At 37.3% G+C, this 27,272-nt stretch overlaps 1 protein-coding gene and 1 long non-coding RNA gene across 3 annotated transcripts in view; both read left to right on the plus strand.

Moving 5' to 3' along the window:
- The window catches only part of LOC126976380 (protein lin-10-like), a 222,462-nt gene that overhangs the window by 179,657 nt on the left and 15,533 nt on the right, over positions 1–27,272 (plus strand). Inside the window, exons 10-19 of one of the 2 annotated variants that reach the window (XM_050824680.1) lie at positions 53–196; positions 1,704–1,938; positions 2,822–2,928; positions 4,474–4,573; positions 6,394–6,733; positions 8,935–8,999; positions 9,461–9,540; positions 17,202–17,327; positions 18,079–18,115; positions 21,495–21,628. In XM_050824680.1, the coding sequence (XP_050680637.1) occupies positions 53–196; positions 1,704–1,938; positions 2,822–2,928; positions 4,474–4,573; positions 6,394–6,733; positions 8,935–8,999; positions 9,461–9,540; positions 17,202–17,327; positions 18,079–18,115; positions 21,495–21,628 (1,368 nt within the window). Of the gene's footprint in view, positions 1–52; positions 197–1,703; positions 1,939–2,821; positions 2,929–4,473; positions 4,574–6,393; positions 6,734–8,934; positions 9,000–9,460; positions 9,541–14,176; positions 14,893–17,201; positions 17,328–18,078; positions 18,116–21,494; positions 21,629–27,272 lie in introns of those variants that run through there. The other variant, XM_050824681.1, reaches the window with a different exon arrangement.
- LOC126976452 (uncharacterized) overlaps positions 1–27,272 on the plus strand; it is a 160,865-nt gene that overhangs the window by 118,060 nt on the left and 15,533 nt on the right. The gene's annotated exons all lie outside the window — the stretch shown is intronic.

Below are 27,272 nucleotides of genomic sequence, written 5' to 3' on the forward strand. Positions count from 1 at the left end.
TGCAGCTATGCAAGGGTACAAAAGTAAAGAATAATGTAAGTTAATATTTCAGGAGTTAGACTACGAGCTGAGACGACAGACGCAAGAGTGTCCGTCGGAGAACAGTATCGACGACAGCGAGTCAGAGTGGCCGCCGGCAGACAGCCTGCATTCACCACATACCACACACAACCATACCAACTTCCTCGGCCTACAGGTACTAAAGTGTCTCCGACAGCTGTCAATTGAACCTCAGACTTTCTTACTTCCTTCCTTGTGTGGTGTTTCCGGGGCGATACAACATGTGTACCTTCAAAAAATGCGAATACACCGGTGTTACTAGAGAATGGGCGGCGATTATCTCATAACACCAGAATACCCGTACGCTCATTTGTCCTCTTTTTCCATGAAAAAAAGAAAATAAAGGTCCATATTGTGTTAGGAACCAGGCTTAAAACTAAATGTTAGTCTAATGCTAAGGTGTTTGTCCAGCGTGGAGGTTCGCCCAGTGCCTAATTATGGGACAATCTAGTCTACTCGCCATCACACCAATGACGCTGTTGGTGCCCTGTATTTTTACTCAACATTCCAGATAAATTTATCAGTGTTCGTTCGGGGAATACTATGCCCAAATATCTATTTCCGTGGCAAACTCACTTTGTTTCGGTATAGATAATTACCCGCATGAAATATTGTTAAGATAAGCTTGTAAAAGGTGCAGTCTGGTGTGATTGGATCATATAGTGTGCAAGACATCGTTCGATTTGTGATGCATAACGATTTAGCAAATATTTTTATCTTTATGGGTAAGAATATCCCGCAAATTATATATTATTTAGACTAGATTTGCATTAGAGATGGAAATAAATATGTATTGTTTTGAGTTGTTATGTTATTGTTTCTGTACTGTACAAAATACATCTATTGTTAAATTTAGCAGAGTTTTGTGATGTTTTTTATATAATGGAGTAGAAATATGGGCAAACGGCTCATGAATGAATGATTTCAATTGAAAATAGTGGATAATGGACATCTGCAGTAACACAGATCATGAGATAGATCCTATGGCTAGCTCAACCGTATCGGTTAGTGATAATATTGTTGTCTGGCAGATGATTCTACGTAATGGCTGTACGAAACAAAGAACTTCCTGCGAAACGTGGGGTTCGAAATACCAGTTAGTTCAATACATCCCCAACGTGTGTGGTAAAAATATTACAAAATGATATCACTCCTTTTGAATGGGAACCGCAAACAAGTTATTTCACTTATCAAGTAATATTTACTATTATGTAATTTGTCTTTAAAAAAAGTCTCAGTCTCAAAATTACCAGTGAGAGGCTCCTTTGCACAGGATGCCGGCTAGATTATGGGTACCACAACGGCGCCTATTTCTGCCTGAAACAGTGATGTGGAATCATTGCAGTGTTTCGGTACGAAGGGCGCCGTAGCTAGTGAAATTACTGGGCAAATGAGACTTGATATCTTATGTCTCAAGGTGACGAGCGCAGTTATAGTGCTGCTCAGAATTCTTTGGTATTTCAAGAATCCTGAGCGGCACTGCATTGTAATGGGCTGGGCGTATCAATTACCATCAGCTGAACGTCCTGCATTAAAAAGAATCTTCTCCGTATGCTATTTCGTTGGTAGATTCAGGCTTGCGTTCAGAAACTGATTAAATTTAGTTAAAATGTTTCATTTTGATTTTGTGTATTTCTCTGTAGCAACAGTGCACCCGCTACGGTGCACCGGACATGTCAGCCCTGCGCGCTGGTCACTCAGCACTAGCAGACAAGGCCACCGATATGCCGCTCGAGGACGAGGAGGTGATCGGGGACGGGGCCAGCGGGGACACCTCCCCTCGCCGCGAACTGGCCCTTGCCATGTCCTCACCCGGCAGCGACTCGGACAGCGATCTGTCGCTGGCGTTGATGGAGAACGAACTCTCCGAGATGAAAGGTCTGTGCTTCACTATTCTGGCCATTGACAAATTATTATTATGTCGTGGGTCGTGTCATACCGATCATGATAGAGTGCAGTGTCGTGTCATATTGGGGTCTTAAACTAAAGGCTAAATAGACCTAACTATAACAACGTCAGTGACCTAACAATAACGACGTCTAAAATGAAGTTTATCCTTTTCTATTACAAAACAGTGTTTAGCTTGTGTTTAACTAAAACGTCTCGAAGCACAACATAAAAATAAGTGTACAGGAACAAAAGGAACAGAACGCAATTGTTGTCAGCTGTCATCTATCTGTCATCATATAATCTAAATCTTCCTTAATAGATCTATATCCGTTAGACACACCTTAGTTTCGTCTTTCGTTAGAAAAACAGAAAGACACAGATTTGTAATAGAACCTCTTTAAAACAAGTGTTCAATATGTTTGATTTTTTTGTAATAACACAGTTACTTTCTTACTAATTAAGGCAGTGTAAAGTTAGTTAAAGTTTAAAATTACTTCTCCCTATCATGTACTTCTGTACTTGGAATACTTTCCTTCGGGTGTATAAGTATCACATTTATTATCTTAATTGCGTATCTTTGATTTCGTTTTTATAGCCATTTGACAGCTGAAATTATACAGAGTTTAAGCACAGTAGACATAATTATGTACCAGTACGGAAGTAACCTAACAAGCGTTCGAAATGACACACTCGCACATACATGCGCATTACTGAGGCCCCTAAGCGGTTTTCGCGGTCTTGCAGTAGCGAGTGTGTTATGAGTATGAGTGTACTATGTGCTGTTATATGATGTAATATAATGTACGGGGCTATTATTGAATATTGATAAATGGGGGTATTAATATATATTACATTTGAAGTGTATTTGCAGTTCAAATGGAGTTAAACCGCATCATAGCCTTACCTGTGGTGGAGGACGGCCTGTCGTCGGGCCACGCGTCTGATTGTGACAATAACAATGAGATACTGGCAATACAGGTATGTTTGACAGACTTGCTTATATGTTATAGTTCATGAAAGACACACACACACGCCTTTTTCCTGTTGGAGTAGGCAGAGACAACAATGCCACTTGTTTCTATCCTGACAAACCTCACGCGCTTCCTCCTACATTCATTACTATTTTCATACATGCTCGCAGGTTCCGGGTGTTTCGGACCTTTCAATACATCCCCAATTTGGTCGATGATTGTCCTACGAGGTCTTCCGCGACCGACTTGCCCACACATCCTTATACGTTTGACACGTGTCCAATCCATTTAAACATTCCTTTCTCAATCATTATCACGACATCTTCTTTCAGCCCACAGTGCACTCGTATTACCGCATTCGGAATTCTATCTATCAGTCTCACCTCAAACATACACAACTGCGTTTATTTTGCTTTTATTCTTCTTCTACGACATCCAGCTCATATTTCCGTACATTAACGTGGCGACGAGCACTCCATTATGTACTGTCAGTCGCGCCACTTTTGGCACAGTCTGGTGCTGTGCTGTGCACAGTTTCCCGCAGTTACTCTCCTTTCAATGTCTCCTTCACATTTTTCGTCTCTTATAAACATGCTACCCAAATACACTAATTCTGTAACTTGTTCTACCCTTTCATCTTCAATCGCAATATTACGCTCAGTCAAACTTTCATCCGTCTCAAATACCATCACTTTCGTCTTTCTTGCATTCACTTTCATATCTCTCGCTTTAAAACTCTCGTTCAAGCAATCCATCATTTGTTGCAACTCATTCGCCAATTATACAGAAATGACTTGGTCATCGGCGTACAAGAGATACTTAACAAACGATCCGAATTCTGCAGTGGATTAATGAAGAATTATTTAATAAGGTTTCATATATGAACTCATTATTGTGTTATGTGAATATCTACAAATGATAGTACTGATAATAATGCAACTAATATTTCAAATCCCCTGGACTCCCGCTGAACCGTTGTCTCCATAATTGCTCATCACAAACTGGAAACTTACCGAGAGTTGAGGCTCTCCACCATCTGCTTCCGAGGTGTCCACTTAGGTTTATTATGCTGGGCACCAGGTCTGGGGAAAGAAGCCCAACTTTTCTTTTCGTAACTGAACTGACAGAGAGAAGTGGAGAGCGGCAATCAGGAAAATTGGCATACACGATCCTCAGCAGTGAGGGATCTACTTAGAAGAAAAAAAAGAAATGCTAAAACAGGTGTATTTGTACATATTATGTGCATTACGTACTAACAAATGAATTATCTTAGTTATTTAACTGCGAAAGGTTAAAAGTTATCTACTTACTACTTGTATGATACAATTTATATCTTAATATTATTATAATGTAATAGATAATTACGCGCACTAACCCCCTTTTTCATAATAGTCTGCTAACTTAAAGCATTGCTAATTCTCACTCTGTCTTCTTCTTTTGACCTGACCATTATGAATAAGGGGGTAAGAGGCTAAGCGAGAATATGTTACTGTAATATTATAAAGATTATTATGTTCAATAAATAAATATGCATACGTTTATTTCGTCACAGAATCATTCTCCGATGAGGGTGCAGGAGATAGTGGACAGCGGCACCAACACGGAGCCCCACGTGCTCACCGATGCAGACTTACACTCACTTGATCCTCTAGGTATGTCTTACAAATATTATTTATGACCAGACGGCAACGGATAGGTGGCTCATTTAGTGGAAAGAGAAATCCGCAATACCAGAAGCCAAGTTATATGTTGCTGGCCTGTGAGATGGGATGCTCTGAGTTTTAAGTTACTTAACTTATTTAAGGGAATACAGCCGGAAGATGATTCCGGAGAAAAAGTTTCTTCCGAATCGCGCGGTTCTGGAATTCTAGCAGACATCAATGTGATGCGTGTATTTTATCACATTTTGATATTATAATGAGTGGTGGTGGAATTCCGAAAAAAATTTAATGGTGCAGAAAAGTGGGAGTGCAATATGAGTAATCAAGAACTTATAGGGGCTCCATCAACTTCCGGTCGAGTCATAAGTCTCGGGCACAGCTTGGACTTGTTTGCTGTACCACGCGAATCCATAGACTTTTTTTTATGATAATAAGGGACGAGCAGGACGTTCAGCTGATGGTAATTGATACGCCCTGCCCAATACATTTGCTCGATTCCAAAGCCCGTGAACGCTGGAGTGCCCCAAGGCTGTGTGCTATCTTCCACGCTGTTTCTTCTGCATATCAATGATATGTTGGACACCTCCAACATACATTGCTATGCAGACGACAGCACTGGTGATGCCGTATACACGGGCCATGCAGGTCTCTCTCGGGAAATCGTCGACCAGTGCCGGGAAAAACTTGTGTCTTCTATCGAGTCCTCTCTCGAGAAGGTCGCGGAATGGAGCAAATTGAACCTTGTCCAATTTATCCCCCAGGAGACTCAAGATTGCGCGTTTACCACTAAAAAAAACCCATTTGCCGTTTCACCGCTCTTCGACAACACTTCCCTTAAAGCCTCGACTAGTATCGGAATACTGGGTCTCAAAATCTCGAGCGATTGCCTATTCCGTGGCCATCTGGAGGGCAAAGCCAAATTGGCTTCGAAGAAGCTGGGGGTCATTAATAGAGCACGGCAATACTTCAAGCCGGCCCACATTCTAGCACTCTACAAAGTGCAGGTCCGGCCACACATGGAGTATTGCTGTCATCTCTGGTTTGGCGCACCCCAGTATCTGCTCGATCCATTGGACCGCGTGCAACGCAGAGCAGCTCGAATTATCGGGGACCCAGTGCTCTGTGAACGGCTGGATCACTTGGCGTTGCGTACAGACGTCGCTTCATTGTGTGTCTTCTACCGCATTTATCACGGGGAGTGTTTCGAAGAGCTGTTTAACCTGATTCCTACCGCCGAATTCCACCTTCGCACGACACGCCACAAGTTAGGATATCATCCCCACCATCTGGATGTGTGGCGGTCCTCCACAGTGCGGTTTTCAAGGAGCTTTCTTCCTCGTACTACTAAGCTGTGGAATGAGCTTCCTTGTGCGGTGTTTCCGGGACGATACGACATGGGTACCTTCAAAAAAAGCGCGTACACCTTCCTTAAAGGCCGGCAACGCTCTTGTGATTCCTCTGGTGTTCCTCCTATTCCATAAAAAAAAATACAATGCAGTGCAGTGCCGCTCAAGATTCTCGAAAAACCCAAAAATTCTGAGCGACACTACAATTGCGCTCGTGACCTTGAGACATGAGATGTCAAGTCTCATTAGCCCAGTAATTCCACTAGCTACGCCGCCCTTCAGACCGAAACACAGTAATGCGAATAATATATTACGCTTTAATATTACGCTTTACTGCGAAGACAATCTACAATACTCGAACTCTGAGTGACAAATAACATATACTATGCAATCTAATGTTATAATTATGACTTGAATTACTTTGTTGTTGTTGTTATTATTATTAACTATATCATATTGTTGCAGCGTGCAGTGCGGCACCCCCTCCCCCCGCGCCCGCCCCTCACCGGCCCCTCGAGCACACGCACACCTTGTCACCGCACGCTCACACACAGCTCACAAACTCGCACGGGGCCGTATCCCCGCATGGCACCGTCTCGCAGCATGGCGCCATCTCGCCGCACGGCACGATCTCTCAGCATGGCGCCATCTCGCCGCACGGCACGATCTCCCAGCATGGCGCCATCTCTCCGCACGGCACGGTGTCGCACGGTGCGGTCTCTCCGCACGGCGCAGTGTCACCGCATGACACGCACTCACACACGCCCCACCATCACCACTTGCAGCACGATGATGTGTATCCCAGGTGAGTCCACATAATATAAGTATTATTTATTATTGTTTTCATAAGTATTATTTTAAATACACCTAATTAAATAGAATATAGATACGTGTGGTGTCGCACCGGAATACCACAACCCCATCTCCTGTGGGTGTTGTGCGAGGCGACTAAGTGATACAAAGAACGGAGGATGGGCAGCAGCTCTTCCAAGAAAGCACCACCATCAACTGCGATCGCCAAACGTGGCAAAAAACCGTGGGATTTTTCAAAACGAAAAATGATGAGAAAATGAGGGTCGCTCAGAGATTGGAGAGGGCTATGCTCGGAGTTTCCTTGCGAGATCGAATCAGAAATGAGGAGATCCGTAGGAGAACCAAAGTCACTGACATAGCCCAAATGATTGCGAAGATGAACTGGTAGTGGGCAGGGCACATTCCTCGAAGGACAGATGGCCGTTGGGGCAGCAAAGTCCTCGCTCGATTGGCGACCACGTACCGGAAGACGCAGTGTTGGTAGGCCTCCCACAAGATGGACCGAAGACTTGTTCAAGATCGCCAGAATATGTTGGATGAGGGCAGTGCATGACCGATCGTCGTGGAAATCTTTGCCTTTTATCTAGATGTGGGCGTCTTCCGGCTGATATGATGATAGAATATCATCGCCACAGAAATATTACAAATAGTTTATAATAAATCATTAGGATAGTGAATGTCATTGAGGAATTTTCGCACGATACATGCCGATGAACTCCGTAGGCACCAGTATAGGCATACAGAATAACTTTACTAAAAGTAAATTAACGATTAACGCAGTAGGCACAGGCTGTACAATAGGTGCCAGACAATGATATATAAACCTACTTAAAATCATCATGCAATTATTTGTACCTACTCGGATTCTAACCCGAGACCTTAGCTTAGAGGTGAGTGTAAGTAGGTTATGAATAGGTCTTATAAATGATAATGAAATCAATAACGATGAGTAAGTTTAAAATTAACTTGTACTTAAATAAATTAATTTATAAAATGATTCACAAAATGCAAAAATTCTTCGATTGCGTCTGTTCCCGCATTCCGGTCTGTCGTTCCTTTATGAAGTGACGAGACGAATGATATGCCCTTCGACTTTGTAATGCCGCTCAAAGTGCTTAAAAATCACAAAATTGATAGCGCGCCATAATTGCCCTCGTCTTATAAAGATGATGTTAAGTCTCAATAGGCCAGTAATTTCATTAGCTACCGTGCCTTTCAAACTAATCAATAATTATGCTTGCTCACTATTGTGCCACTAGGGCGGCGGATAAAGGCATCGCTTTGATACCCATTTACGGCCGTTCCCAATATACTATCTACAGATAGAGATAAATTACTACCTTCTACTGTCAGTAATTACCTGTCAATAATCTGAAGCTGTCCTAATATACCCGGTAAGTCATTCTTATCGCCTTATATTGGGACGCGTGAATTGCAATTTCCATACAAACTACTATCGCTGGTAAACCATACGTCCTGCCGTTGACAGACAGCTTGTACGGATAAGGTGAGTTACCTTCGATAAGTTTATTGGGACAGAAAAGTCAACGATAGTTTCGATTTTTTATCTCAAGTAGGCCACAACCGGAGATAGACTGAATATTGGGAACGGCCGTAAGCCGATATCCATCACCGGATATTACGCCAAAATGCAAAATTCCCCCCCGCATCATGTTGACACCAGATGTCAATTACAGTTGAATATCTAAGTGATTGTGATTATTTTATAGCAATAACAATGACAGTACAATATTGTTTATTTTATTAAAATAGCGCGAAAAAGAATCCTGGGAGACTTTCTTGCGCTGCTTCTCTCTCAGAGTGTCATTTGTTTCCGAAGCTGTAGTAGTGTTAGAAGTGACATCAAAAATAATTCTAAATGAATCAATTTTGAGAAAATAAATGCCTTTTATGCTTTTAATACAACCGCTTGCCTCAAATCACATACCGGCTATAGTTTTCCCGAACTTCAAGCATAGAGAAAACTCCCAAGTTAAAGATTGCCAGCATTTCTTGACCCTGGTTTTGCGGGTGTCCATGGGCGCCTGTATCCTTCTTCCCATCACGTGAGCCTCTTGACGATAACATATAAGGGGAGAAAGAGAGTGAGAGGGTTTTATTTTTTTAAAAGAGTGTTCTAAGAAGATTCCCAATGGTCACTTCACGGTTGTTCTTCATTTCACATGTTTACAGAAAGCGGCCGACGTCTGCACAAAGTACAGACTCCGTTGACATCAAAGCGGCCAGTGGAGATGAAGGTAATCACATTTTATATAAATTATAATATTTTAAATATTACATCGTTTTGAACGAGCGGTCGACCGCGAATTTCTGACGTGGAAGTCAATCAAACCACTGGCATTATACAAGCAAAAAACCTTTCAAAATGGATCAATTGCAAAATTATTTTATATTATTATGGCAACTTTGGTACTTATTTTGGAAGATTATTTAGGGATTTTTTTTTGCAAAAAAATAACCATTAACTTGTGAAACAATTCAATACAAAAAATTACGTTTTCTTACAAAAATCAAATTGGTTTTAAGTATTTTTTTTTAATAATTTGTAAACACCTAAATATTTGTATTTCGATACAATATTATTGTGTTAAACAAATGAAATATTCTTAATAATTAAACTTAACACGCTTTTTGGTTATGAATCAAAAACATGTTTTACTAATTATTTGAATATCTTTAAAAAGTTAAATGTTTGTAGACGAGGCAGACACGGACCTCGAGACAGACCGACTGTTGGGTCAGCAGCGAACTGATGATCAAGGGTTCTTTGATGATAAGGTAAGTGCATTTTATGAATAAAGTCACAAAAATGATTCTTATAACCTAAGAATAATAGTTACTGCTGTCCACGTTATGAAAAAAAGTATGTATGTTATTATGTATATTTGGCCTAACAAAACAAAAATCCTTTTAAAAATTATTCCTTAAGCTGTTATACGTTTATAGAAAGAATTTGTATTAAATATATTCATCATTCAGTCATAATTTAGTTAAATTATAACGTTTATTTTAATATTATTATTATCTTAATATATATAAACCCAGTGTCCTGATGTTTGTTTCCAATGAACTCCTGAACTAATTCAGGGATATTAATGGGAATTTCTTCATGGAGTGCAGTTTAGTCCAACTTGAGAGTTAGGATGCCTAGTTTTTATTTCGATTTGGGACCCATAATTATTTTTATTTACAATATTTGTTTTGTATGGACCACTTTTCATGGTATTCACCTCCGCAAACTTAGTAGGTCAGATCAAGTGCCATCTATAAAAAACCTGTATCATTAAAATGTTTTTCGCGTTAGCAAAGAATTTTATACGAATGTCGTCCACACAACAGATGTCGCTATTAACCTAAATAAATGTTTGTATTATTTATAAAATGAAATCTATCATACTTTTAAAGTTAGTGAATAACTTTGATACTTTACATAATAAAATAATATTCAATATAAAAAAAATAAGTATCCGTTTATTATTAAAAAAAAACATGTTTACACTGATGATTTGCACCATACTTCAGACTAAATTATGGTCATAAAGGTCTAGTTGACCAGCTAACGTCAGGGTGTCGAAATTGCGTAACAGTATCCGCGCATATCGTAAAAATTCACTCTGTTAATTTGGCTCCAAAAGAAGTATAACTTCAAAAATGCCATCGTGTCTTGAAAGTAAAAAGAAACGAAAATGTTATGCATGCAACCCCCCCATCCTTACACCACAATGACAGCAATTCTCATTATTTTACCCCAGGCTTCCGGCAGGTACCGGCTCTGCCAGAGTCGAAGAATCTCTCTCGTTCGAATTCTATGGTGTTTTCCAGTACCGATCACCGCTGAAGAGAAACAAGGCATGAATACGGCGGAACCTCCAATAAAAGAGCGTACACCTTTCTTAAAGGCCGGCAACGCTCCTATTCGTCTGGTGTTGCAAGAGAATGTGGGCGGCGGTAATCACTTAACACCAGGCTACCCGTATGCTCGTTTGTCCTCCTTTTCCATATAAAAGGGTTGGGATCCGTCTACTCTATAGCTATGCGTAGAATCTATACGCGTGTCTACACTCTACAGGTTCCACAGTGGTAAAGCAGAAACAGATCGTCTCATTGACTCCGTTCAATTGGCAATCGACGACAAGCTTGAACATATCCCCCGTAATCGCAGTCTTTAGTGAATTCAATGGGAAAAATGGCGTGGTCGCGTACCACATACTAAGCAAAGCGATCTGCGGATAACTATCCATTGTCGCAGAGGACAAATCGGTCCCAACTGGTTGTTTGGCCTACGCGGCACCCAGACGAGGAAGGCCACATGCTGTCCTTATACTAATTATACACATTCATTTCAAACGTTGAACAATTTTATTGAATATCTTAACACATTTGTTTTAGGTACTCTTAGCTTCACCGAGTAGAAAGTAAAGTTTATCTTTGTGCCTGGTGTTAACAATTATGATTCTCACAGTTGCTGGAAAATTCGCTTAATTGCATGCATATACATATAATGCAACAGTTAATAATAATGTTATTTATTTTTTAATTTTTCTCTTGGTACTTCTTTAGGACCTACGTTATAAATAGCGCGAATAGCCCTCTTCTAAAGCGCATAGCGTAAGTACCAGAAGAAACTTGTATCTTCTATCGAATCTCTCTCTTTTTTATTAAATGTGCGAAGGCGTAATTTTGTGGTAGGAATCAGGTCAAACAGCTCTTAGGAAAGTTCCCTCTGTCCTTAATTCCTCGCCTAATATCGGAAATACTGGGTCTCCATATCTCGAGCTATTTTCAGTTCCCCGGACCAACCAAACTGTGGAATGAGCTTCTTTGAGTGTTTTTCGGATACTATGACATGAGTACCTTCATTATAAACGCGTACACCTTCCTAGTAGGGCCTTGTGGCTCCCCTGGTGTTGCAGGAAAGTGTGGGCGGCGGTGATCACTTTATCTCAGATGACCTATACGTTCGTTTATCCACCTAAAAGATTTTATTTTAAAATCTCAAATATACATTTTAGCAAATGTACCATTGATAACACTTTTGATAAATATTATATTTTTTATAAATTTTTATAGTAATTTAATATAAGGTCGATATAAAATGTACATACTATAATAAACGTATATAATATACATACGGTTACATATAATATATATATAGATAGGCTGCACTAAAAGTATCAGGAATGGAATATTTCCACTGTTCCTGTCATATTGAAATCTTTTTAATTGAAAACTCCTTGGTTTAAAAAATCGAATGCCATTTATTTATTAAAAAAAAAATTCTCGGTCTTGTCACAAGGTCTTGTCAAATCTGTTTAGTCGTTGAGAAGATGGAATTGACGCGAGAATTTTCTAGAACGATGATTTATTGTGACTTTTGAAGTGATTTAACACAAAAACAGTGTGTTGACCGGATGATTTCTGCATTTGGCGATGAAATCCCATCCATAACCACAATTTATCGCTGGTTTGCTGAATTATAACGTGGACGTGTCAAGCTCAGTGATGATCCCCGTCAAGGTCGTCCAAAAACTGCAGTCACCAAATAAAACGTTGATGCTGTGCGTAAGCTGATTGAGGAAGATCGACAAGTGACATACCGCAACAAACAAAAAATTCAGGCAACCTTAGACATTGGCATGAGTCAAATACAAATAATCTTGCATGAACAATTTGGTGCAAAAAAGTTGTTTTCCCGATGGATACCGCATTTGCTCTGCGAAGAGCAAAATGCGGCTCGCGTTACTTGGTGCGTCAGAACTCTCGAAAGATTCAACCTCGTATCAGGTGACGAATCCTGGATATACGCGTACGAACCCGAAACAAAAAACCAGTCACGAGTTTGGGTGTTCGAAAATGAGTTAAAGCCAACAAAAATTGTTCGTTCACGGAGTGTTGCAAAAAAAATGATGGCCACGTTTGTCTCCAAAACCGGCCATGTTGCGACTATTCCTCTTAAGGGACAAAAGAACGGTTAATGCAGAATGGTATGCTAGCATTTGTTTGCCACAGGTCGTTTCTGAACTCCGTAAAGAGAACTGCAATCGCCACATCATCCTCCATCACGACAATGCGAGCTCTCACACCGCGCACAGAACAAAAGAGTTTTTAGAGCAATAAAACATATAATTATTAGACTATCCGCCGTACAGCCCCGACCTAAGCCCTAATGATTTCTATACTTTCCCTAAAATAAAGAATGAATTGCGTGGTCAGAGATTTTCATCACCTGAAGAAGCTGTGGACGCCTACAAAACGGCCATTTTGGAGACCCCAACTTCCGAATGGAATCATTGCTTTAATTATTGGTTCCATCGTATGGAAAAATGTGTCAAATTTCGCGGAGAATACTTTGAAAAGCAAAAAATACATTTTTAAATAGTAATGTTGAGTCACTTCCTTCATTCCCGAAATTTTCAGTGCTGCCCTCGTATATATATATATTATATATAATATAATACTTATTTGCAATACCATTTTAATAATGATTTGTGAATAATTTTTAATATGAGTATTTACCCCAGGGATGAACTAATTTGCACGAGAGTAGCCTTAGCTTAACATGTAAAGTCTGACGTTGGTAATTATTAATTATTAAACGATTCCCATTTTTGTTCTTAACAACGAAATTATTAATAATAATAAAATGAAATGAAATAATTTACGTAATTGTTGTAAATTGATATTATATTGTGTTGAAAACATATTGAGTGAATACGTAAAGATAGTTGCTAATAGTAATCAGTAGGTAATCTCATAATATGAGAGATGAATGGACGACGATGATTCAGTGCATGAAGTAATCACAAGTAAGACACCATACGGTCGCGAGCTATATATGCGTAGTGACCGACTTGTCTCTGCGACCTTGCTCATTTGTTCTACTTGCCATAGAATAAAATTATTAGGCAGACGAGTTTAATGCACCGTTTGCTGCCTAAGTTTTCGTGACTCGAAAGCGGCAAACTGTTTGTAAGATACTTTTCGACTATTATGCATGTTATTCATTTTAATTAATGTGTTCTTCAAATTTAACTAAGTATACTATATTATATGTTCCTTTTGGCAATACGCGCGTAGTATCTACTTAGATGCTAAGATTAATCATTAGGAATTACATAACCTAGGGGGCGATGTCCGATTCTTGCCGTTCTTTTCCTTATTTGAAAGTATATTTCTATCATCTGTTAAAAATTTAGACTCAAATCATCTAGTTACCTTGAGGCAAGTTAGCTAAAAATAAGAATAAAACGCGTACACTTTTCTAAAAGGCCGGCAACGCTCTCACTAACGCTCAATAGTTAAAATTGTACAGCAATAAAAACTTTATAATACCGATTCCATTATTATGTTATCCATTAAATAATAATCTTTGACAATACAATATGTTGGTTTAGTAATCAGTATGCAATTGGGTGCCGACCGTGCGCCGTGGCCGTCAATATTATCATAACGTGCTCCAACGCCGTAGTATTGTAAGCGCGATGGTGTTATCACGAGAAACGAACACCTGTGCTAATACATACCGTCTAACGTGCGTACGATAATTTGCGATGAAGAGTGCGACGAATACTTGATACATACCACTAGTTAAATAGCTACGGCTAATTTGTAGAAATGGTAGTGATGACATAAGTACTGATAATAATTCGTGTTGTTGTGCTTATGATACTAATAGCTGTAGGTCATGAAAATAATTCCCTTCTGAAAACTGTTAATTGTTAAAGTTATATGGAGGCCAAATCTAACTATGAAGCTATAGATAGTAGTGGTAGTGATGAAATTAGTATAGTGAATACCGTTGATGACACAAGCCATGTAGAAAAGTATAATGATATAGCGCGGTGTAAAGAATTGTCTAATGAACGAGTTCCAGATATTGATAAACAAACTGATGTAAACAATGCTAAAAATAGAGTCAGCGTTAACGAATGTAACGTTCAACTGGGTGATTGTGAAGACGAAGAGAATGATATCGATAATTTGACTAATGAACTTCGTAATGAAATATATATTAATGATTTTGATGTATGTGTCGCTGTCAGTAACGACGATAGCGACGGTTTGTCGAGTTTGTTGGTAGAGGAAAGAAATGATAGCGGTTCGTATAATGTGAAGGCTGATAAGAAAAAGGTATGTATTATATTATTGTATGGTATATGAATGGGCTATTGGTGATGATAAGATGTTAGGGGATTACGTAGCAAATTACGATTTTGTTTAATCACCTACACGTTATTCCTTATTACATGAGCTATGATCATATTTACCGTGAAAACATTGATATAGATATAGCATATATAAAATGATGTTACTTTGATATTAAAAACCGACATTTATTTATATGTATTGATATAAGTTTTTTATTTTGCTACTTTCACATCCATAACATACATGTAACGAAATGTTTTATAAGCTTGAGCAGAAGCGTGCAGTGCTCACTTCATGACCATATCAATGATGGACTCTTTGTACAGTATAAATTAATTGCCATCGTAACACTCTTTTGTAAAGGCTCGAAATAGGAAACGATTCAATCAGTCGAGCATACACAATAACGGATCCAGGGCCGTGTTTTTAGAAACATATTTCCGCTCGATGAGAAAAACGAGTGGTCGACATTAACGGCTAAACACGGAATAATTTCAAGATAATTTTCACCCAATTGAAACCCAATTATGTTTTTTATAATATAAAAAGTACTTCATGTGACAGTAATTGTGAAAAACGGTGCTGTGTTCAATTTAACCTCGACCACTCGTCTCTTAATTCGAGCGCCTGGAATCATGGATTCCGCGATATCATCACACAAGGCAAGTGAGTGCATTATCGCCTAACTAACGGGTTCATCAAGATTTGCTGTTCCTTCTGACAATCGCAATATATCTTAACAACACCGTCATGCTCTTGAAATTCACAGAATGTAAGTCATTGTTATTTTAGATTTAACTGAAGCATCTATATTCTATAGTATACCCAGATATACTGCTAAAGGGTAAAGCATTCGCGCTATTTATAAATTAGGTCGTAAATAGATTTGACTGTTTTCTCACAATATTTCATTTATTTATCGATGTTGGTATTGTTAAGAAAATATATTGATATATAATCCTTGATAATGTCACTTGTGCTGTACCTAAATTAATGCATAATGATTCGTTTTTGAGAAATTGTGATTATCACTATATTAATGCCCAGATCAAACGTAAACTTGACATGCCAGCTACTTGGTTGAGTTAGTAACTCTTTTGTTGGACGAACTACAAAATACATGTTTTGCAAAACTATAAGTCAGAATTTTAACCGAATTACGATGTCTTAGGACTTGTATGATAGCAATATAAACCTTTCAACGCATAAAAGCAAATATTTTCTCAAAATTGATTCGTTTAGTCTTCTTGACGTCATTTCTAACACTACCACCGCTTGGGACGCAAATAGCACTCTGAGAGGGAAGAAGGGGCGCAAGAAACTCTCTCAGGATTCTTTTTTGTGCTCTTCTTGATAAAACATAAAAAAGAAGTGAAGTTAGTGAACCTTACCTTCTCTGACGAGTGATGATGACTCCTTTGAGGTTGAAACTCGTGTGGGTTGCCGTCGTGCATCTTCGGGTTCTTGGTGCCTGAGAATACATTGAAACAGATTCTTTACTTGGGGATAAACAGATTTTGAATTAATGAATGAGCTATATGTGCACGACACTGCTGTACTTAATAAATTATTGATAATATTGACTAGATCCCTACCCTCTTACGGTAGATATGTCGTTTCGATCACACTTTAGGCAACTACGTATCGAGGTACAGGCACAACCACACAAACCATAAAGTAATATTACGTAGAGTTGATTCTATTGGCAGGTGAATTTTATATGATTGACCTATGAATGTTTGTATTTAGATTCGCATTTACCTGGTTTATTTATGCCTATGACCAACAAAATCCTAGCTACGCTCTTGACTATAGCTATGTCATATATTGAAGTACCTACCATCTGATACTCTGTGTGTATTCCGTTCCATTTCCAATCCAAGGGTTCAATATTTCCAAATTTAAAATCCAGAGGTTCAATCCCGCCAAACAATGAATTTCGATTTTTGCGGGTCGGTCCAAGATAGATTACAGTGCGGAAACTTTGAAAAAGAAAGGCTAACTTTTTAAGGCGCTTTTCAAAGAGCTTCCTTTTTTAAATGAGCTTCCTTGTGCGGTGTTTCCGGGACGATACGACATGGTGCCTTCAAAAAAATGCTCGTACACCTTCCTTAAAGACCGGCAACGATACTGTAATTCCTCTGGTATTGCAAGAGAATGTGGGCGGCGGTGATCACTTAACACCAGGTGAACCGTACGCTCGTTTGTCTTCCTTTTTCCATAATAAAGGCCTCTTTGCTCAATCGTATTACTTATGATCGTTTAATTCTAAGCGTACGCTATTGTTCCAGGGCTGGCGCAAACCGAAATCTCGCACCGTGATGCCGTCGGTGGGGTCTGCGGGAACCAACCGCGAGACGCATGCGCACGAGAACAACGCGGAGTTCAGGGACGAGGAGACGCTGCACAATGGGAAGGTGGGCCGGGTTTATAGCTAAATTTAACCGACTTCAAAACGCGTAAAAGACATTTATTTTCTCAAAATAGATTATAATTCAAATATTTAATTCAAAATAGGATGTGGCATCATTTATTGAAAGTCAAAAACTATCACCCATTGCAAAAAGAATGCCTCAGACCTGAGAAGAATTGAGATTTATGTTATACACCTTTACCACACAAACGTTTTTTAACAATTCTTTTGAATACCGTAATAACTTGTTTTGAACATTTTCTGGGATCTTGTTGTGAAAGCACATACAGCGCTCCACAAAAGACTTACTAACTCGACTTAGGCGAGTAGTAGGCATTATAAGTTTATGTTTTCTTACAACTACGAGCGTCACTACAACTACGCTCGTCACCTTGAGACATAAGATGTTAAGTCTCATTTGCCCATTAATTTCACTAGCTGGCGTTCAGTTCGAAACACAATAATGCTTACACATTACTGCTTCACGGCAGAAATAGGCGCCGTTGTTGTATATGTTTCAAGTCGGTATTTAATTTATAAAACGTTTTTTTTTTATTGATAGCCGAAGTATATAACTTAATGTTAGTTCATTTAGAGATTGACTTAAAGCAATGGTAGTGTTGATAAAGGTCTATCTAGGCTAGTAGCACGATAAGATCGAAGATAGACTGATTAGGAGTCAGATCAAGAGATCAAACATCAATAGAGATTTATTAGTTATAACACTGTTTCTAATACCTTTCCATGTTTTTCAGGATAAGGACGGAAAGAAGAAGAACAAAAATAAAGAAGGTGTGTATTTTTATAAATGAATATTATAAATGGTTGGTTCCGAGTCATGGATTTATTTATTTGGATTAAGTTCTACCACCATTTATTACAATAAAACTTATAGCAACACAAGTGTACATAAGTAATTGTATAACAAAAAGCGAAAAGTGATATTACTTATATGTTATTAAATTTTTGTACAACGCGTAACGTTTATTACGAACAAAATTAGTATAAAACAATTCACAAAATTAATTGATAAAACCCACGAGGAATATTTATAAATACTAATAAACTATCGAATAAAATATGTTTTGTGTTTATAGCCATCATAGTTTTATGATAATATAAAACAATTCATATAAAAAAGCCTATTTTTTCAAAATATAAATCTATCGAGATTTTTTTTCGTAATCTTGTTTTCGAAACTGCAATAATTTAGATAAAAAAATAAAGAAAAACATGTCAAGAAATTGGAACCGTAGTAGGAAGTATTTTAAGAAGATTTTCAAAAATGTTACTTTTTAGGACTATAGCGCCTTAACACAAATAATACATGTATATAATATATTTAAAATAAGATAATATAATTGATGTCTATATATGTATAGTATATAAGTCTGTATGTTATGTTAAATGTATCGTTTTCTGATACCCACGTTACAGGCTATGCCATACTATTATTTAAAAACATCAATACACCGACTTATCAGTTTGCTAAAAATATTGATTTAAAAGTGGCAATGAGGTTCCGTCCACTTCTTCCCATTGAAGCTCAACTTTACCCAAGTGGTGGTAAATGGTAAAATACATAACTTTGACATCCATAATATCTGGATGGATGTGTGGCATTCATCCACAGTGCGGCTTAGGAACATCTTCCATCCACGTACAATAAAACTTTTCAACGAACTTTATTATGCGGTGTTTCCAGCTCAGTATAAGATAGATACCTACAAAATTAAAATACGGAAATGTAGGCAACGCTCCTGTGATTCCTCTAGTGCTACAACTGTGCGGTGTTCATGTTCCATAATTTTTCATGCATTCGAATTTGAATATATAGATAAAATAACTGTTTAAGGTATTGTTTTTTTTGAAAACAAAATTCATGACTCGAACCCGCGCGACCTCTCACGTTCCGTGCAAGAGTTCATGATTTTTTTTTTTTAATTTTTTTTGTGTAATTAATCCTAGAAGTGAGGGTTATCACTTTAAAACAAAACAATTTGTATTGATTTTATTAGATTTTTATTAAATCGTATGGTATCTTTTGGTATGTGGTTTATGTGTATCTAATTAACTTTACAAATTATTTGATTTATTTTCACGCGCCCTTTTCATGCAACGGAAACTGTCATGGTAAGTTCTTATTTTGAGTGGTAATATTGTAGTTATATACATATATATATATATATATATATATTTTGTTATATAAAGTTTGTTCTCTTTTAAAAACAAACTTAAATCTTTTCTATTAGAGAAACAAAAGTGTTTAGAGGCACAAAAATAATAATAATCAGAAAATAAACAGCTTCAATAATAATAATAATAAAAAAAAACACAAAATATACCCTATTTATTTTGATAAAAAAAAAACCTTTAAAACCCCCATTAAATTCAATGTAGTTTAGTTTAGTTTCTTCTCTTTTTGTAATATTTGTAGACGGTCACTTTTAAGACCTATAAATAAAGGAACCGTGTTGTCTACAGCTGCTGTCAACAGGTCGACTTGCTAAGTACCTACTGAAAATCAGTGTTGGAATTGGGGTGATCCTTATTTCAATTCCAAAAAATGCTGAGTGGGTGTCCTTTTCATGACGCCGTATTTTTAAAATTGTATATTTAATATGTATGTAATGTTTTGTGTTGTCATGAATAAATGAATACTTTACTTTATTTATCTTATATCTTTAAACGAGCAATTCTTGTATATTTATATATAATCTGAATCTCGGAAACGGCTCCAACGATTTTAATGAAATTTAGTATACAGGTAGTTTCGGGGTCATAAATCGGTATAGCTAGGTTTCAATTTCAATAAATGTAGTTTTATGCGTTTTTTAATGAGAAACTGCCACAATAACATTAAAATACAAAGGTAAATTTCGTCACTATATACAAGACTTTAGTCAGATAGGATAGCTCAGATGGGGCTTGGGTTATCCGAAAAGCAGAAGACCCCGTTTCGAAACCAGATGTCCTATTAGTTTTTTGGTTTAAGTTTTATACCTTTTTAAAAATCCGAGCAGAGCTCGGTCGTCCAGGTACTATATATTTATAGGAACATAATGTTTTTACACAAGTAGCGTTTTTTATTTTTTTCCTAGTTCCTCTGTGGATCTCGAATTATTAAATTTACGATAAATGTAAAATATTGATATACTTATCTGATTTTTAATACGTGTGTTACGATAGGTGAATTTTGTCATTGGTTATTTCGAAATAATTCACACTCGTTTTAATACTTTAAAAAGTTTCTATTTTATTAAAATGAAAGCCATGCTCGATAATCAAATAAAAATCCATGCAGACTTTATTATGATTAAAATAACTTTTTGATCCCAAATTTATAAATGATTCGAGAATTTAACTTGTGGCCTCCAACCCAATAATTCCCCAGTTGTGTCGAATTTTCGATACATTTTGGTAATGATAAATATTGGTAAGGTGCATCAGAGTAAGCAATCAGGGATAAAGAGTAAGTCCGGATAACTCATCCTTCTTAACTTTTTTAGCTGACAATATCACGAAACGTTATTTTGTTCTGTCTCTCGCTTTTGTTCCCCGCTTCTATCTTCGCGTTGCCCTGTTTGTATGCGATGTGTCATGTGATACTAAAATAACTGAATTATCCGGTTTTATCCTGTATCCGAATTAACCCTAGTGCACTATTTATATTTATAATACTATAATTGGATAAAAACACTCTAAAATAACGAATTGCTTTAACCAGTGGGCGGCTCCTTTGCACCGGATGCCGGCTAGATTATGTGTACCACAACAGCGTCTATTTCTGCCGTGAAGCAGTAATGTCTAAGCATTACTGTGTATCGGTCTGAAGGGCGCCATAGCTAGTGAGATTACTAGGCAAATGAAACTAGACATCTTATGTCTCAAGGTGACGAGTGCAGTTGTATTGCAGCTCTGAATTTTTGGATTTTTCAATCATCTTGAGCGGTGCTGTATTGTAATGGGCAGGGTGTATCAATTACCATCAGCTGAACGGCCTACTCCTCTCGTCCTTATATTCTTAAAAAAACACCAATTTAGTGTGTTACAAATGGAAAAAAAAATAAGTTTTTAAATTAATAATAATATAAAATTAATTAATTTTAGCTCTAGTTATCAAGAATTCGCTAATAGATCATTAATTGTATTTAATATACATTCGTTGCAGATATGGCATCAGTGCTGATTGAAGGTGTGCTATTCCGCGCAAGGTACCTGGGTTCAACCCAGCTGGCATGTGAGGGGCAGCCCACCAAGGCCACCAGGATGCTGCAAGCCGAGGAGGCTGTCTCCAGAATTAAGGTAATGACGTAAAGGTATGGTTAGAGAACTAGTTACATTAACGATTATTCGGTTAGTACAATAAGTTTGCTTTTCTAAAAACATATTTAGCTCCGTCTACTATAGAAGTAATAATATGTGACAGTTTAGCTAAAAGCCTATTTTATTGATAGTCAGAGTTCATACTAAAATACAGTATATTAGATTTTCTAAATTATAGGCTATATATATATATATATAACAGTTGGAGGCTCCTTTGCACAGGAAGCCGGCTAGATTATGGGTACCACAACGGCGCCTATTTCTGATGTGAAGCAGTAATGTGTAAGCATTACTGTGTTTCGGTCTGAAGGGCGCCGTAGCTAGTGAAATTACTGGGCAAATAAGACTTAACATCTTATGTCTCAAGATGGCGACCGCAGTTGTAGTGCCGCTCAGAATTTTTTCTTTCAATGTAATGGGCAGGGCGTATCAAAGCTGAACGTCCTGCTGGTCTCGTCCCTTATTTTCATGACTTAATATGGCTCAATTCTAGTATGTTACTGGGTAAGTTAATTATCATATAACTTCAGCTGTTCCTACGAGTGCCGAACGAAATAATTAATATTTTTAACATACCAATGTGACAGCTTAAGTAATATGCTATAAACATCGAGGTAATTTGTGTACTAGGTACTAGAGAAGCAAAGGTCTTGCTTCTTTAGAGCCAAAGCTCGCTACAGCGCTAAAACATTAATAAACTATACTTGAACTATTAAAACATGCAGCGCTAGAAAGCGCTTATAGCGTAAATTTATCTCGCGATCAAAACGTCGTAAGCGCCAATTATTCAATTCCCATATTATAACAACATCTGTAACATTCACTTTCATTCAATATTTATTAATATTTATCAGTTATCGCGATGAATTAAGCTTGTTTTAAAGATAATCAGTATAAAATAAAGTAGTGTTATCGTAACCAAAGCCATAGATTAAGGCCTGGCATCTATAGAGCGTACTTACTCTTTGCTCAGACTTTACTTACGCAAAACTTAGTTGAGTGTGATAAAACGCGAACTTGACTTTTGCATTTTTTTTTTGTATGGAATAGGAGGACAAATGAGCGTACGGGTCACCTGTTGTTAAGTGATCACCGCCGCCCACAATCTCTTGCAACACCAGGGGAATCACAGGAGTGTTGCCGGCCTTTAAGGAAGGTGTACGCGCTTTTTTTGAAGGTAGCCATGTCGTATCGTCCCGGAGACACCGCACAAGGAAGTTCATTCCACAGCTTTGTAGTACGTGGAAGAAAGCTCCTTGTAAACCGCACTGTGGAGGACGGCCACACATCCAGATGGACTGTCTCAACTTCGCTCAGCATAATTTCAGCTGTCAATGACTATAAAAACAAAATTAAACATTACTATGTTATGCTTAACTAGAGCTAACCAAACCTCGTGATCAGATGCTCACAGAACGAGGTGAGACGTTTTCTCTAGTACTACGTACCTACATATTACCTCAATGGATATATCTACTAATTTACTATTGTCTATTCATTACCAAATCTGGTCAAACTAAATACCTACTCCGTCTGCATAAAAAAATTATTATATCTACGTTTACTCAATAGTTATATGAGCGATAGTTGAAGCAACCGCTACTTCAACTGCAGGCATTGACTTAATGCTCGTGTGAATCGGTTGTTATTATTGTAGATAGATGCATACAATTATCTACACCTTATTTATTTATTGGTAATTGGTTAATGTTACTAACTACAGACCTACCAACTGCTACTATCATGCAATATAAATAATTTAGCTTCCCAACTAGAGGGCTTTTATAGTGTCATATAACAGACTGATGATCCCTAACCTTGCTGATAGATTCACCACCGGAGCTGTCTCTAAAAATAAAATACATTTATTGAAGTAGGCGTTACTTTGCGGAAATCCATAGTTATACAAATGATTTGAACCCTCTTTAGTGTTAATTCCGCCAATATTTGTCTTTAAACAATTCGACACGTGTTTCGCCTCTACACGAGGTCTCGTGCCAGATTTTGGCGAGACAACACGTCCTGAGTATGCCTTGTGTAAAAAGTGTCGTGTCTCGTGTTTAAAGAAAATTATTGACGGAATTAACACTAAAGAGTGCTCAAATCATTTGTATAATAAAATACATGACAAAATATACCCACCAAAGAGACAAAAAAATGGCTTATTATTAATTGGCATAGATCGCCAAGATGGCAGAAAATTAACAGAAGTGAAAAAGAAAATTGGTTAACATATTAGGCAATTTAAAAAGATTAGTGATGTACATAATGTCGATACTCGAAAGATACATAAACTCGCAATTACATCTACAAGGCTCCGTAAACTTGCTTAATTTTTTAAAGTGGGTTATTTTATATTTTATGAAATGTTATATAATCAATATAATCTCCCAAATTATATAAAAATATTACTATAAAAAAATTCAATTGTATCGTAAAATTAACATTTAAAGCCAATTATAATATGAAAAATTATTTGAATGATAAAGATAGTTGGGACTGATGTTTCTAAATTTATTGTTATTGAATATTGTTATACTTATTTGAAAACTATTTTTTAATTAAATTTTGTACATACTTCATACTTGCACAAAATAACTCATAAAGTTTTACAGTGAATGAAGTTTTTTTTTTCAATTTGAATTTGAATTATTGTGATTGGCATTATGTGGGGCTTCAACAAAAGACGGAACGGGCCTATGGAAGTTTTAAGATTTAATGTGTATACAAAATCCAAAAAAGAAACTTTAAGGCTGGACTTTGCCTGTGATTCCTTTGTGGTTGTTGACTCATTGATTTATTCCATTTATGCTCTACGGCGTGAAGCTACAATGGCAAAAATGATTTAAGAAAATACATATTATACTTTAATAAATTTTCTATACTTTAATTTCAAATCAATCTGTAAGTAATCTAAACGTTGCGCATCGAAAATTTCAAAATTCAATCCAGTCACTTACTTTAATTTTAAGATATTTTTAATGGGTAGTTATACCCGTATGTTGATTTACTGTTGCCATTCTAGTACTAAGCTGTATATAAAAAAAAAATTGTCAATATGAAACGCAATCCGTGTTATCAATTTTGCATTGCGATTTTTTGTTCACTTTCTTTCAAGAATCAATATTTTGGTACTTCGTTAGAGAATCTGGTCAGTGCTGGTTTATTTACCAATGACAATGTAGATAATTGTATGCTAATAGTAATGATTAGTGTATTGAGAATGCTAGTGGGAGACCCTCTATCCCTTACCCTTGACTAATTAATAGTATAGAGTGTCGGCTCCAGCCAGACCACTTTCGCTCTTATTGATTTGGCACTAGAGTATGTTTTCAGTGTGCTCCTCCACCCCGACCCGACCCAAGAAGATGTCGGTCCCGTATTGGCCGGCTAGCCTCCGCTGGATATGTTTTGTTTTATCTATAGCTTTGTACGCTTTTCGCTATGCTTTTTCTTGCTTGGTCTTGTTCGCAGCGTTACGGCATGGGATTTGCGTTCGCTTTGATACGAATGATTTTTTCAAGGACATGAACTAAACAAGACTTATTTTTGAAGAAGAATAACCAAGTCCCAGTGTTATTACCTACACGTGACACATGACACATTACAGTCCATTTAAAAACTCAACGTGACAGCACGGATTAGTAAAAAAGTAAGGACTCCGTGTCACAAGCCGGTTAACGTGTAAATACATAGCCCCATGCACACAATTACGCTACTATAGGCCGATAGGCGGCCATTATGAGAATTGTCATCATCTGTAACAGATCAATTTGCGTCTCAATAAAATATTTTAAAAATACCGTCATTGGTTGTGAAAAAGTGTAAAAACCATACTATATACGTATTTGTGGCCATATATGATTATGTAAGGGAGAAAAAATTGTGTAACTAGTATCCCCAGTAATTGGACACAAACTAGCATAAAGGTGCTTCACTTGCTAATATCACGGAGCGGAGTCCTTCTTTTTTTTAGTAGTCCGTGCGCTATAGGTTTGTTGTTAAATGAGTTATTGCTTAGAATACTGTCAATTTTATGTTCCGGTAATGCCGCTTTACATAAGGTGGGCCATCTAGGTCCGTATTCCAGGTGTGTTAATACGTAATCGGTGTTCAAGAGTGTTTTGTCACTGTCTTCATGTCTGTCCATAAAAGAGACAAAACACAATCGATCACGGATAACGTATAGAGACGCCTTTAGGATTACAGAACTTGGTCGTTCTGTTACTAACACCCATAGAAAAGCTCTTAATTATCAAACCAATATAATATAATATTTTGCAATTTACATTTTATATTTTTCAAGGAAATACTTTATCAAATTGAAGTTGAAGACCAGTTATAGTCTAAAAAGTTTATCAGGTATAGTCTAAATAGAAATCCTTAGTTTTTCTGGTTCTATAGAATGTCTGTCCTTCCATAAATATAAATAAATACAAAGCTCTTATATAAAGTGCATGTAGAAGTTAAGTAAGTACTGCACTTAAAATTCGCTTCCCTAGTCTATTAAGTAAATTTGAGTTATTAATTGCTAGTATAATTAAAGTTATTGCTTAAATACCGGCAGTTATCTTGCTGTCTCACTCGCGTTCTAGTGAAGGAGATAGTGTGCGAGTGAGAAGGCATGATTAGCGTCGCCATTTTGAATTAGTTTGTTGAACGCATTGTCTTGCATACGTCATGTTTCACGTCTGGCATGTTCGTGACCCGATTCACACAGGCTCAGGCCTTCGCGGAGACGCACAAACATCGGTCGAGCTTTAGCACAGTTTAATTTGACCTCTGTGTGTAATGGTGTAACGTTTATTTTCGATTGGACCCGCTTTCATGACGAGGTTTGCTTCTCACATACCATTCAGTGTTCAGAGTTGTTTTGCTTGCTTATGCGCAACATTGTGTCGAACAATTGGCTTTTTATGAAATCATTTGCAAAAGAGAAAAAAAATGTTTGAGTACACATTCGCTTAATTACATAACTTAGATTAACTGAAAATCTAACCTAATTGTTTCTGGTGAAATAAAATGTGAATCATAAAATTTTCTATAAGGATACTTCAGCCAAATTATGTGGTTCAAAGCATGCGCCAAATTCGCAAATAATTAGATGGTACTTAACTTAGTTTTAAACTCATTTGAAAAACTTTCGTTAAACACTTGTCTTTTTACTGACAATATCAAACTAAAAGATAAAGAGAACAAAATATAAATTTGTAATGTCAAGCGTTTATTATCAGTTCTTCTTCTCACGTCAAAGCCCGTTTACGAACTGATGTAGCATCATGATCACCAAGTGTTGTTGCAATATGTTATATTATTGTCGCTCTCTATGGTATAGAAATATATTTCTATTCTATTCAAAAACATTCATTGCTTGCGTTTTTACTGATAATATCAAACTGGAGCACAAGGACAACAAAATATAAATTTGTAATGTGAAAGTTGACTAAATGACGAAAAAGGAATATATTTACGGTCGAATTACGAATACTAGCACACAAACGAGCAAACAACTGTTAGCTCCGGAGGATATGTGAGAGGCACAATAGTCGAGGGAGGTTAGCCGGTGAATACGCAATGTGGTACGCACGCAGTGGGTGGAGCGAGAACGCGAGCGGGATGGGCC

This window comes from Leptidea sinapis, chromosome 40, assembly GCF_905404315.1.
Source record: "Leptidea sinapis chromosome 40, ilLepSina1.1, whole genome shotgun sequence".
NCBI classification, from domain to species: Eukaryota; Metazoa; Arthropoda; class Insecta; order Lepidoptera; family Pieridae; genus Leptidea; species Leptidea sinapis.